The 15,264-nt window shown below is 42.3% G+C and overlaps 1 protein-coding gene across 1 annotated transcript in view; it reads right to left on the bottom strand.

Moving 5' to 3' along the window:
* ELMO1 (engulfment and cell motility 1) overlaps window positions 1-15,264 on the bottom strand; it is a 410,819-nt gene that overhangs the window by 196,277 nt on the left and 199,278 nt on the right. The window contains exon 14 of the mRNA XM_054991799.1: window positions 2,089-2,193. Within this exon, the coding sequence (XP_054847774.1) occupies window positions 2,089-2,193 (105 nt within the window). The remainder of the gene's footprint in view (window positions 1-2,088; window positions 2,194-15,264) is intronic.

Genomic DNA, 15,264 nt, shown 5'->3' with positions numbered 1-15,264 from the left:
TTCTCAATCTAAAACATTCTCAAGTATTCACTTTTTGCCCTGCCGATGAAACATGCAGTGACAGAAATGGATACCCAGTTCCCTGAGGCAATTTTAGATTGTGGAAGAAGGGATAGCCTCACTTCCCTCATGCCACAGTCCTGGCATAATAGGACCCCCACGCATCAGATAACTGAACTTTAAAAACCTCTGGGCGCTCTGATCATGGAACGAAAATCCACATGCAATAGTGGATATAAACTGGACTCACAATTTAAATAATAAGCAACAATTTAAATAATAAGTGATCATAGAGCAACATAGAGCAATCATAGAGCAACAATGAACAACTCTTTCTCAGAAAGTGACTAATATGATGCAGTATTAAGATGACCTGGGTTCAAGTCCTCACTCTATCATAATGTCTACTGGGTGACCAGGATTCTCTCAGCCTAACCTACTTCATAGGGTTGTTGCAAAAATAAAATGAAGGAGGAGGACTGCTATATAAACGCCATGGGGGAAGGATTTTATTAAAATGATAATCAAGAGGTAAGGTGGATAAATACAGCCATGTTCAAATATTTAGGGAAATGCTACTTTTAAGAACATGATAGAACAGTAGCAAGATATACCCAGCAATCCAGCATGGAACAGAGATTGCCAAAAAAAAAAAAAGTATGAGATTTTCACTAAAATACTACTAGTACCCACTCCAACACCTGCATGATGTATTCCCTTGTTTTAAGTCAATACCAACAAAAAAAAAACCTATGGTTAAGATCCAGCATGTGAACACGTCCCCCCTACAAAAACCTAAAATTCTCAAAACACTCCCCGCTGAATCCCTTTTGATATTCACCTGAGATCCTTTAAAAAAAAAAACAAGCTAACTCTCTTTCCAGGGATGATGGAACCTGGTGGCATTTCTGCCTTTTAAAACATGCCAGTGTCCAATCCTGAAACTGCTTTTTGACATGCAAGGGTTTAAAAGGCAAGTTTGATAGTTTCATAGGAACAATCACCGTAAAGTCCACTGCAAGTTGTACAATGGCCACCACTCCAGATCTCAGGCAGCAATTAACTTTCCTCAAATACATTCCTCTTGAAGAATGACATACAATAATATAAACCTATGAAAATAACTCAATTCCTTTTTTTAAAAAAAAGGAATACCAACATACTCACTTTTGCGCCACTCTTTGCTCTCTAACTGCTCGTCTGTCTCTTAATACCTTTTTTTATGATGCATTAAACATTCACTACGATCCAGGCTATCACTGCTTGCGGTAATGGCCACTTGAAAGAGCCGATCTGAAAGTCACCCTGATTGTCTCCTAAGCAAATGACATTCTATTTATGAGCCCTTTTCCCCAGTGGTCTTGGATGTCAGAATGACCTTTACAAAAATCTCGGAAGGTTCTTTAGCTTCAGATCCATTTGGAGTTTAAATGACATATATTCATTTCTACCCCACATATCGGGCTCGCACATTCCCTTGCATCTTGGCTGAAGCTCTGTTTTCCATTTGTTACGAGCATTAGATTCTCTTCCAATTTCCATGGAGAAAATGTTCAGATTTAGACAGATCAGGCGACTGCCCGTGTCTCTGTTCTTCGGCTTCCACATATAGCAGGAAAGTTTACAAAAAGTTACTCAGCTGTTATCTGCTCAGATGTCAGAACGAACATGTAAAAGAAACAAAATATAGTTTGCTGCTACCTTTCAAACAAGCTGTGTAGGCAAGAAGTGGGTAGGAAGTGAGAGAAGTGAATCAGCCTTCTTTCTCTTCCCCCAGATCTAATTGGAATCAATCACATCAGATTCCTTCCTCTTGGGAGTCGAAGCACAAAAAGAGGGGTTCGGGCCTTCAAGTCATTCATCAGGATGACACTGACGTCCGCTTTCAAAAAGAAATTCGGCATTTGTCAAAGCTTTCATAGGAAAACCACGATTCTCCTTGCCCTGTGGCTCTGCTTTTCAGCAACTCCAACTGCAATTTTGCAGCTTCAGGAGCTCCATCTGCTTTCCTAAAATAAAGAACCTCGGGGGGGGGGGGGAGACAGAGATGCCACTCAGGCTCTGCTTGCAAAACTAAAGGGCCCTTACCCGGATGTAGGCATCTTGATGATGTTTGGCAAAGTACAGCATGTTGTCCAGAGCCAGCATCCCTGGAGGAGTCTGTGTGAAATCCATGGCGGGGTTCACGTGATTCTGTGAAGAGGCAGCAAGGGGGGAATGTTAGAAGCGTGCTCACATAAGTAACAGTCCTAGCAAAACACAAACATTTAGAAGCCCCTCGAAAGTTGCTCCCGTTTGGCTACCAAGATCATCTGCTGGGAATGAGGCTGTCAAACAAACCACCAATTTTTGCAAAAATTCTGAGTGTTGTAGAACACTAGGTTTCAAAACTGGTATGCCAACGGAGAGCACGTGGAAATTTTCCTGGAATATTCAGGAATGGAATTTTACCTTCTTTTTGCAAACTATGTAAAATGTGTAGACCCTAATGAATGTCAGCAGAGTACTGGGTACCCAAGTTCATAATGTGAGGCAGCCCAGACTGCCCCGCTCCCATCCCTGCAGTCTACTAACCTACTCTATGCAGCTGATACTAGAGAAAAAGGTAAAGGTAGTCCCCTGTGCAAGCACCAAGTCATTACTGACCCATGGGAGGACGTCGCATCACAACGTTTTCTTGGCAGAACTTTTTGTTACGGGGCGGTTTGCCATTGCCTTCCCCAGTCATCTACACTTTACCCTCAAGAAACTGGGTACTCATTTTACTGACCTCGATAGGATGGAAGGCTGAGTCAACCTTGAGCCGGCTACCTGAACCCGGCTTCCACCAGGTTTGAACTCAGGTCATGAGCAGAGCTTGGGCTGCAGTACTGCAGCTTACCACTTTGTGCCACGGGGAAGCTGATACTACACATACATTAAAAAGTTACAGGATCAAAAGATAACATGCTGGCTGAGAATAAAGTATTGGCAACCATCTCAAGTGGGATGAGGCAGCTGGCTCGGGCAGCCTCTCACAGCCTGTGCAGTGTCCTATCACAGGAGGCAGCCTGCCTGGCTACCAGGCTGCTCACAGCACAGGGACATCACATGTTTCCTGCAAGGCCACCTAAGCTGCTTGCCACACTTGCTGTGCTGTCCCCACGAGGCTGCCCGAGCCGGATGCCTTGCCACATCAAGAAATGTAGCTTCAGAGGGCAATGAAGAGTAGGGAGGAGAGACCAAGAAGCTGATGCTTGGAGATGTCCACAGAACCTGTTGAGAACCAGGTTATTGGGAAGAGAAGGAAGTCTATGGTTGCGACCCAGAATCAAATTACTTTGAAATGGCATTCGATGAGTTTGCGCTAGGAGGTTCTATCAATGCAACAAATTTAAGGGCTGTAACATAAGAACTCAAGGCAAGGCAAATCAATACAGTTAATTTCACAGAACTCAAATTCCTTTCATTGATAGTATATGGATACGTCAACACTAGAGATTCAAACAGGGCTGAAACAAAAGTTGAAAGCCTTTGAACTGACATCTGGATCTACGCCATTAACAGCAGGATGCTCTGTAGACCTTAGAGGCCAATAAGGATTATCTTTACGTCCATCTCCTAGTAGGAGATCTGGATGGGTCACCTTCTCATCAGTCCATCACAGCATGCCTGCTAAGTACTTCTGGGATATAAATGCTCAGTCTGACTTGGTTGCGGCTAATTTAACAGAAGCCAAGTCAGAGACATAATGAATAGCCCCACTGCAATTCAAAGGATCACTGCCAATTTGTTGACAAATTACTTGGGTAATGTGAACAGCCATAGGCATGGTAGAATTTGTCCCTTAAGAACTTCAGGGGCAGGCCCAGGATCACGTTGAGCTAAGCGGCCCCTATGGTGGTGGCAGCACCAAATAGTCCATTCAACTTGGACTCGAACTGTGGTAGTGATGATGATATCATACCTGCACCTGTTGTCATCACCTGCTGCAGCCCGGATCTTAGCCAAGTGGACCATGAAGTTCTGCCAACACAGCAGGGGTCACCGGGCTCAGCTTGCTCTTGGCCATCAAGACACCTGGGGCGAGGACTTTCTATTTGATCTTGAAAATATACACTACTGTGTATCTTAGTTCCTAAATCCAAAATGGGACTCCCTGAAGTCAGACTGTGTGCACGGATGCCACCACACATGCCATGCAGTCCAAATCAACACAGCAGAGTTTGATTGGGTAGCGTTTTGTATCCATAACAGCAGAATAGGGCTTCTTGTACACTAGGCGCTGTACAAAAGCCAGCACAGAATGATGATTATTGGTGTCAGAGTGGTGACGTATTAAGTCAAGAGTCTTTTGTGAAGAAGAACGTGGCAAAAACCCAGAAACGTGCTCCTGCCACCATGTTTCATGCAGCTTCCTAGTTTATATGTTAAAATGTTATATTGTTCCAGACAGCTTTCAACGGCTGTTAAAAATAGCACATTTGGCTGCCTCTCCCCAAAGATGAGACCCAGGGGTACTGATCCATCTGAAATTCTTATCTTCCCTGACACAAGCTCCCATCAAGGGCGGTTTGTCAGCTTCTTTTATCCCACTCTGCATTCTAATGCACAGAGATTTCCTTGGCTTTTCATTTCCATTGTGTGAGACCCTGGTGGGAGAGTCTTTCTTTGGAAAGAACGTTTGCCATGATGGAATAAGTGACTCTGTAACAATGGCAGATTTCTTATGCCACCTATTTATCCTTTGTGTAAATTCAGAGTCTGATCTGTCTTATTTCTACTGAAAAAAAATGTTTTAATGGCATTTAAAAAAATAGTCTATCCAAATTACACAGTTGATAAAGCTATAAGATATTAACTAAATTCCAACAATGAAATCCTGTACCAGCCAGTGAATGACAGATTGGTTACAGATCTGTCAACAAGACTCATTGGATATGAGTAAAACTCCTGTTGAATTAATAGTATATTAAAATCTAAACTAGGCACTTACAGACTGATCAAGAATCAGCTTCTTGTTCTTAGTGAAGGAGCCATTTCCAAAGTTACAGTTTGGTCTGAACTTCAAAAACTTTGGAGCTCATAATGCTAACAATTCTGGTACAGAACAACCTTCCTTACATAGAGAGATTGGTGGGAATGAGGGCTGCAGGGGAAAAGTGGACTATTGGATCTGGTCTAAAGAAAAGATCGGACTGGGGAACAGGACTGTGTAGCACCCCAAATGCCTCCTGAAATGTTGCACCTGGAGTTCCCTGGGGCCCCCTATCACCTGCAGAAATGCTCTTAGATCCAAGCCAATGCATACACCCAGGGCTTTTTTTAGCTGGAACACGGTGGAACGGAGTTCTGGAACCTCTTGAAAATGGTCACATGGCTGGTGGCCCCACCCCCTGATCTCCAGACAGAGGGGAGTTTAGATTGCCCTCCACGCCACTGGAGCGGCTTGGAGGCCAATCTAAACTCCCCTCTGTCTGGAGATCAGGGGGCGGGGCCACCAGCCATGTGACCATTTTCGCCGAGAGTGATTTAAACTTTTAAAAACTCCCTCCTTGTTCCAGCTGACCCCAAGTGACATCATTGGCCCTGGGAGCATGCGTGCACTTTGCGCATGCACACGTGGTACCAGGGGCACCACCTCCTGCCAAGAGTTGCCCCCTGTGCTGGCAACCCACTGAGTTCCACCACCTCTTTTCCCAGAAAAAAAAGCCCTGCATACACCCCCTTTTAATTTGTGCCATCCGATTCCATACCTGTGGGCTGAATGGCCAAAGAACCATTTAAAACTTTTCATACATGATCAATAGAGAGCTAAGCCCTGTTCACATGTTTCAAGGAGTGCAAGCACATCCTGCATGTACGTGCATACATCCGTTTGCAAGAAAGAATCGAGTGTTCGCTTTACAAATGAATCCAGGGACCAGCAACTGGATCAATGTGGGTTTAAAATGCCTGTACATGTGTCGGATATAGATAAGAATTGCTCAATAGACACGTATTTAAGAAAACTCACATGTACACTATACACTTCACTGTAACTTGTGAACAGGGATCTAAAAGAACTGGATGGTGCGGAATAAAAAGATAATCAATACACACACACACACAAGGGAGAAAGAAGACTAATGACTAGAGGGTTCCATCCATTAGAACAGCTATTTTAGGCTCATGTAGACATCACGTTGACCATCTGACCCTATGACTCAAGCTACAGCTCACATTCAACGTTTAGATAGCACTGAAAGCCACACCTGAGTAACTCCCTCTTCTCTCTGTTACGTCAAAGACATCTTACCTGTCTATTGGTATCTTGCCATTATGAGTTCCCCTGCCCTACCTCATCGGCTGAGGCTAGCAGAGGGGAGGGCAGGCATATGATCTATGATTGTCGGGACAGGTAAGTTATCCTAGATGTTGTGGGTGAAATTAAATGTGCACCTGTCATTCTGAGAAGTGGCTACATGTTTAATGTAACAGGCCGTTCCATACTCTGCCTGATCTTAGCTGACCGGAGCAGGCTTCCAGTCTGCCAGGCTTAACCATGTACAGTGTTGAACGAAGGTGAGTCAGAAGTCCAGAGCAGTATCTTGCTCACAAACTCTTTTGGGGTCAATTTTTCTCATTTCCTCAGCCCCACCTTTGCTCCTTGCAAGACTGAGAACAGATCTGTTCAGTCTTCCATGGATACTTTTCTGTGACAAAAAGTAATTTGTATGCATGAAGCCACCAGGAAGCTGCGCTTATAGGATTACAGTAAGTGTAAACACACTCCCTTTTATGCCATTCCCTGCTCAGTGTGAACATATGCTATGCTGATGGAAACCCCAGAAATGATTTCCTGCACCCAAATGAACTGCCTCTCCCTCACAAGCCACACTACTTTTCTACCATAGTCCACACTGCTGTGAAAGATTGTTTCATGGAACACAGTTAGCCACCCAAAAGTTATACCTTGAGATTAATAGAACATTCAGAGGCATTCTCCTCTTAAATCACGGGATCTGAACTTTGAAGTGAGGTTCTTTCCAATTATACAGACTTCCACAAGTTTTCGCAGCTGTTGTGTGAACTAAACGAACTTAACAAAAGTATGGGAAATAGAAAAATAAATAAGAAATTACAACACATCAGGCTACTGCTCCATGGGCAGGGGGGATAAATGCCTCACTTACAGGATGCTAAAGACTAAGAATTGCCTTTTTACAAAAAGCCAAGCCGTTGCTACCGAAAACCCAGCCAAAAAACCACTGACCTGGGAAGAAGATAATTGCTTGTATTGAGTATTCAGTCTTGCATGCTCAATTTTTTTTTACTACAGTATTTGTGGCCTACTGTTTTGTTTTAAAGTTACAAATCAAGTGTGCCAACTCACAATCTCTTAACACCCGTGTCATAACAAATATGAGATAAGCGAACCTGAAAAGCGAACCAGGCAAAGCATCAATAATGCTTGACAGTGCCCTTGAACTACTAAGTTCACAGCATGTGCTGTCAATCATGACCAACCCCACCCACGTATCTTTTTCTGATTTTTGCTGCTGGGAGCAGCGCCGACCTCTTGCAGAAATTGACGGATTTCCTAGATCAAACTGGAAACCAAGGGGCACGTCTCTCTCTAGCATTTCAATCTCTATACTCTTTCCTACCCTTCGCCTCCAAACCCTGTCCTGTATCTTGAAGCCATCTCTCACTAAAAACAGCCTAGTCAGGAGGGGTGGACAACTGGGCACCTCAAGGAACTACACATCACACACACTACTGCTTTTGAGCCACAAAGTATGAGAAAGTTTTCTGGTGCACCACCAACTTAAACAGTCACCCGGCATCCATAACCCTGAGTATGCGCACTTGCTCAACGATATAAGAAGTGCTTTCTTATATTACCTCCTCCAGCATTTTTTGCAAGATTCCCACCAGTAAGCAGACTCCAAGTGGTCTGCCTGCGGCCTGCCTATCTTTGAACTACAAGTTATTTGAAGGTCTGGAAGGCGTGCTTCTGGTCTGGGGTCAAGTATGATTCTGGCCTAGCATAAGATGTTGAAAAGAAAGAAGTGCACAGGGACTCAGGCATCTCTGCACCTCTCAGTCACTGGCTCTGAGCTGTGATATCATCAACGCACATCTGACTTGCCTCATCAGCATTCACAACGCATGGGGACTGTGTAGAAGCAGCAGACTGAAATGTTACTGTAGTACAAATTTGCCAGGGGAAAATATATCTGTTTCGTCTTATGCTACTGAAAGACACACATGGATGGAAATCCCGTTAGCCTTCCACTGGATTTATGTCTGTAATTCACCAAAAGTAGACTACACAGGATTGGTTCATTCCCAGGTATCTCCCCCCCCCCCCCGAAGACACAGTTTCAGTGATCTCAACGGTGCGTGATGTGAAGGTGTCACCGCAGTGGAGATGTGTTGGGGGAAATGGCAAGTGATTTTGGAAACTGGAGGGTACTGACAAGCAATGAGAGCCAAAGAAAGGCTGCAAACAAAACACTGTGGCAACAGCAGACATCTTTGGAGAGCCAGTTTGGTGTCGTGGTTAAGAGTGGCAGGACTCTAACCTGGAGATTCCCCACTCCTCCGCTTGAAGCCAGCTGGGCGACCTTGGGTCAGTCACAGCTCTCTCAGAGCTCTCTCAGCCCCACCCACCTCACAGGGCGATTGTTGTGGAGATAATAACAACATACTTTGCAAACCGCTCTGAGCGAGCGTTCAGTTGTCCCGAAGGGCAGTATATAAATCGAATGTTATTATTGTTATTATTGGAGATGATAAGTAGGAAATCATGCAAAGTTCAATGTCTGGTGAGATAACAGATAAAAAAGGATTGTAGAAAGCAGACAAGACCTAAGGAGAGAGAGATCAACACGCTCCCACAAACAATGGAGGTCCACAGGAAGTTAGAGGGAAATACTATTATCATTCTTGTCCCTAGATCCGTTCCTTTACTGTTTGCCGTGATCCTTCTCCCCGCTTCCCTCTGTGTATTTGGGATGCATCCTTTGTGATACATGACATTTTGTATCCTGTACTTTCTTCAAGGAGCTCAGGGCAGCGCACACAGTTCTCCCGCTCTTCCATTTTATTCTCAGGTGAAGATGTGAAGTTGAGTCAGACCACTGGTCTATCAAGATCAGAATATTGTCTATTCTGACTGGCAGCAGCTCTCCGGGGTGACAGAAGTGTTTAAACATCATGTTTCAACATCACCTACTACCCAATTACTTTTAACCAGCGGTGATAGTGGTTGAACCCAGGAACTTGTGCATTCCAAGCAGGTGCTCTGACACTGACCTATGGTCCCTTCCCCTTCCCACCACCACCCCGTGAGGCAAGTTAGGCTCAGAGAGAGTGACTGACCCAAAGGGACTCACTGAGCTGCACAGGAGACATACATTGGAACACTCTTCTCCCAGGCTCTCATTGGTCCCTCTAACATGTCCATGACACTGACTCTTCTTTTTAGCAAAGAGTCCAGTAGCACTTTTAAGACTAACCAACTTTATTGCAGCATAAGCTTTCGTGAGCCACAGCTCTCTTCGTCAGATAAAGTTGGTTAGTCTTAAAGGTGCTACTGGACTCTTTGCTATTTTGCTACTGCAGACTAACACAGCTAACTCCTCTGGATCTTCTCTTTTTGGTCTTCTCCTTCACTTTCATTACTCCTACCTGCTAGCTATAACCAAGAGGTAAGTGGACAGGGTAGGACCTAAATGTGTGTGACCAAGGCACGAATCAAACAAGTTCCTCCTCCCATCCCACAAATACAAGAACTGTCCAGGTTTTTTTTTAAAGACTAGAAGGTAACCCAAAAGTATGACAGAATCCACAGACATTCAACTAGACACTGGATGTAGCTTCAGGGAGCAACTGCAAGAACCAGATAAAACTGAAGGCAGTACCCGAGTGAGAACAAGAGACAGATAACCAGTATCATGCCAAACCAAAAGGAAATTCCGTGCTATAGTATTAGTTGTGTCGATGTCCAACCTTCGGTGATGTTGACTGAACTCAACTGGACTTTGGCAAGCACATAGCTGGGTCCGAGGTTGCAGAACCTGGCTCGTAAGTCAAAAGAACCCAAGATATTTCCAGTTAGAGCTTGCTACCACTTCTCAGCATCTGAACAGCACTTAGCAATTAGAGCTACATAAAGATTAGAAAACCTCCCTGAACCTTCAGTCAGCTTAATAGGACATTGCGCTGCTCAGGATGCCATCGCTCTGATGCAATGTAAATCCAAAACTGTGATTACTTGTGGTCATTAAGAAGCTCATAGCATGTTTTGGCAGATTAGAGCTTCCCTGGATAGCTTCCAGTTTGGGAAATTACATTCTGCCTACCTAATATTCTCTTGTAGTCGCAGCTGGAGAAAGCAGCCTTCATTTCCTCTCCTAAGCTACTTTATATCATTACCATCTGCTTTGCAAAGGAACAGAAGAGGTTGCTGTTTTTGACTGGGAAAAACCACGTTCATGCAATACACAACCCATTTCCAAGTGTGAACCGCTAACTAGGAAACAATTTTTAATTAATTTATTTGAAAGATTTGGATGCTGTCTCTCCAGAGACCTGGTCAAGGCAGTAACAGTAAAAGTAAAAACAAAAGCCAATAAAACAAAACAGTAAATTTAACACTGCCCACAGTACAAATTACCCTTATCAAGCAGTAATAAAATCAGCATGAAACAGCATAAAACAGTCTTAAGCATGAGTCATAAAAAAACAACAAGAAGCAGGCCACAGGCCAAGAAATTTAATCACAACAGATAACTAACAGGATGGAATAACATGTCTGATGGGACGAAAATTTGGAAAATATGGGAAGAAGGGAAGATAAAAATCAATTATTTTTTTTAAAAAATTAAAAAAACAGATTTTTAAAATTTGAATTGGATTTTGTTTGATAAAACTTTTTGTAGGAAAAATCTATCTAAAGATAGTTTTGTTTTAGATACAATATACCTCAAAGGTTTTTCATCATGAAATAAGGATTAATTTTTCATTATGGAGTATGAGAATGTATATTCTCATTACAAACATTAAAAATGTTTGTAAAAGAATCCCAGCGATGCATTCATTAGGGCCCTAATGCCATGCTTTGCTAGAGGTTTCTGTAAGATTATTTTGGGTGATTTATCTATCTAGAAGATATCGTCACAGACGCTTGATTTTAGCAGTTCTCAAAACTGTGAATTTGCATCTGCAGAGATAACATGGCTCTTCTTAACAGCAAAAAATGTTTAAAAATAAATATATAGAGTTGACAAAGAGATCTCAGTCCTATTGTTCCTCTGCAAATGTATGTACACAGAATCAACCCTTTACCTCTTAAATGCTAAATTTCAAGAAGTTCAATGGATGGAAGACTGTATGAGGTGGAATAGACCTGGATAAAGAGATGTTAAGAGCTAAGTGTGAAGAGAGAGGAGCAAGCAGTACAAATGAAAGTGAAATTTTTTGAGCAGAATGCTCTAGAAGTTCTGAGATCTTTGTGAGTATAGTCTGAAATTTATCAAATTATTCTCTCCCTCAAAAAGAAAACCTATAATGGCAGCAGGACATAAATGAGACCCAGTTTGGGAATATTTTAGTTTAACCACATTAGTTAACAAGAAAAACAAGAATACATATGCTACATAATGTTATCATTTTAGTTAAATAAGACAATTTAAATGGTTATGTTATTGTTAATGATTATTTTTTCTCTTTCCAATAAAGTATATATATCTATAGATATGGATATATGGGCCATGTCTGAAATGAAGTAACTTTTCCATCACCATCTGAGAAGATTTTATTGTATGTAGTGTTTTAAATTTTATTGTAATGTTTTATCTGCTTTTATGTGTTTTTATGTGAATTAAAATGTTGTGCTTTGCCCTGAGCCCGCTCGGCGGGGAGGGCGGACTAACAATCTAATATAATAAATAAATAAATTTAAAACTCCATTTCCCAACTAACATTGTATCTCCTGACACATGAAGAACACGTGTCAAAAGTTTTGTGTAGAGACACTCAATGAATGATTAACCTACTAAACAGGAGCTAGTTTATCTTGCAATTATTTCATAATTATCTGTTTCAAATGGTAAATAACCAACCATCAGTTTTCTGCTGTAACTGTAAAACTAACCTGAGAAGTTATTGTTCTAAAAATGAAATCTTCATCTGGGTTGCAAATATTAAGGCTATAACAACCAGCAAGAACAAGTCTTTTACGGAGAAAACCAGAGTCTTACTGACGAGTGATTTAAATCAATTTGATTTAAATCAAATCCACCCTAGTGGGAAGAAATATTTTTATATGCCAACCACGTGCTGAGTACCACACATCATTCAATATGGATCATTTTAGAATTACAATGCTAGAAAAGGGGGGGACCCTCTTACATGGTACACTGCACAGGAACATATTTCACTTGCTCAGGATTTTAATTTTTATCATTAAAATAATACAAAAAGAAATTAAAGCCTCAAATGAAATACACACAGCACTTGATTTTGATCACCATGACCAACAGTTAACTAAATATATCTGTACATCTTTCAAGGCATCCTAGAGAGAATATCTAGCTCAACAATCAAGAGGAGGAGGAGGAAGAGGGATCAGGATAGAACCTGCAGCCTGCTTTTGATGTCTTAAATCAAGGTTAACTGCATTAGACCAGCTCGACAGCGGTTGGATAAGGCCTTCCTGTGAACACTAAAGTTGCTCTCCTCTCTGCTGCTTTCATGCAGTTTTTTAAATACAGATTTTCCATTAAAATTATGTTATGTCCCTTTTAGAACCAATCCTCAATTTACTTGAAAGGGTATAATTTGGGATTAGATCACATTTCAGAAATATCAATCTAATATTGTTCTACCTTTCTAATAAGGTCTGTTCTCTGTGCTCCTGCCTGGAGAGGTGAATCTGCACAGTGACTAGAAAACAGGGCTTTTTTTCAGTGGTAGCACCTCACCTGAGGACTGACCTCCTCCTTCAGGCATAACAACAACAACAACAACAACAACAACAACAACAACATTCAGTTTTTTACTGGTAGCACCTCACCCGAATACTGACCTCCTCCTTCAGGTATAATAACAAAAACAGCAACAACATTCAATTTATATATCGTCATTCAGGGCAACTTAATACTCAGAGCAGTTTACAAAGTGTGTTATTATTATCCTCATGACAATCACAGTGAGGTGGGTGCTGAGAGATCTCCAAGAAGCTGGGACTGACCCCAGGTCACCCAGCTGGCTTCAAGCAGAGGAGTAGGGAATCAAACCCGGCTCTCCAGATTAGAGTCCTGCTGCTCTTAACCACTACACCCAAGTGGTTCTGTTCGCCTGGCATTTACCCTACTCCCTTTCAGGTGCCAGGCCAAGTCTTTTTTTTTACCCATGCTTTTAAATTAAGGGTTTGGCCTTTTTAAAAAACTGTTTTTATAGTTTGCTTCTAGCCTGAGAACTGTTTTATGAGGCTCATTACAAGGTGTTAAATGTTTTATGCGGTTTTTATGCTCAGGCTGGGATTTTAAACATTGGGTTTTAATAGCTTCTTAATTTTTAATAATTTTAATGCCTTTTAAAATCAGGCTTTATTTTATAAGCTCCCCCCAAGCAGTTTCTCTGGAAAGGTGGCATATAAATTTACTAAACACACTAAAAAAAAAAAAGCTGAAAAATGGCTGCCTAATCCTGCACAACCCACACAGACACAAACATGCATACCCCGCATTGCCTTCAATGGGAAACTCTTATATTTTGTGGTTAGACACATGAGAACTGGCCCTCCGATACTTGAAGAGAAAGTTAGGAACTTACAGCATCATATTACAAAAGGGCAGAGAAATTTCCACAATCCATTGTAATGAGGTGTAATAACAGTACCAGAGCATTTAAATTCGGGACGTCCTGGAGGAATATAAGAAGGTACAAAATTTGCAAATGTGTTCTTCTATATTCTAAAGCTTTCCTAGATCGCCAATTCTTCAACCATAATTTTACCTAGAGGACTGCTGCTGAATACAAACAAAACACTTGTTGAAAATCTACCATCTGCACATACCAATTTAAAGAGAAGGATACACAAATCTGAAGTAGATATACAAATTCCTAAGATCATTTAGCACGAGTCATTAATATGAGAAGCATCCACAATGTTAATTTCTCTTTAGTGCCTCCCTTTTCAACTATAAATGTATAAAGTAACATCGCATGAACGAAAACGCTTTTAAGCACACAACAGAACTGCTATCTGGCTGATGCTAACCAAGACCGCCTTTTCTGCTGGTGGAGGGAGCCCAAATTCCTTACTCCAAGCCTATCCCATGATCCCAATCACACCTCTACTGGAGGGGACACAAAAGCTCCTCCTCATTGTGCCAGCGGAACAGACCGGTAGGATCCAATCCGGCATAGAAATGGTAGGACAGCAGGTCCATCCTTTACAAGACAGTCAAGCTTTTCCTAGAGCTAATCATTTAACATGACCGTGACCCATTCTTTAAGCTCAACCCTAGTCTAAATTTATCCTCATTCTGAGCTTGCCAAACCTGGCAAATCTGTTCAAAAGACACAGGGACAGGCATAGAATTGCTTGCAGGAATAGAGGAATGTATCATGTCAAATAATTGAGCTCTTCTATCTTAGGAAGAGGTCACAGATTATGCACCTGCAAATTGAGCAGGGACAGGGGGAAAGGAGCAATATGTGCACTGCCAGAGCACCAGCAAGTGCATGCAAAAGATGTGCTGACCTTCCCTGCCCCTTGCCCTATCACAATGGCTGGTTACTATCCAGTTGCCAGTCACCCTCTGCACCTTTGAAAGCAGTCTGGGGGATGGACTGGGCACTATTCCTCCTCCTCTTTAGCATCTGCCTCTCATCGCAGTTGGCTTGTGAGACCAGGAGCAAAAAAGACACAAGAGGGGCAGATGGAGTTGCCCCAATACGGCCAGCCCATTTCCTTCCTCATCAGGGGAAGAAAGGGAGAAGGCAAGATGGAGGGCTGGAACTCTCTTTGGGAGGAGGGCAAGGCATCTTTTTATAGCATAGGGGCTCCAATGTGTACGGCAGCCCCTGGAAAGCAGGAGGATGCCCCACATCAGACGTCTGGTATGGAAGACAGCAGCTAGTTTATGTACCTAAGATTTACTAAAAGATAATAGTACCTTGGTAGGAACTCAAGAAAGCTGCCACACAACATCGCCTGTGATATAGGTCAGGATCCTCAAATGGGTCACGGGCCCTGACTGCCAGGTTGTGAGATGCTGTAGAGCT

The sequence above is a fragment of the Eublepharis macularius genome, chromosome 11, assembly GCF_028583425.1.
Source record: "Eublepharis macularius isolate TG4126 chromosome 11, MPM_Emac_v1.0, whole genome shotgun sequence".
Lineage (NCBI taxonomy): Eukaryota > Metazoa > Chordata > Lepidosauria > Squamata > Eublepharidae > Eublepharis > Eublepharis macularius.
The sequence above is the reverse complement of the archived record's forward strand: the minus strand, read 5'-3'. Positions and strand labels throughout refer to the sequence as shown.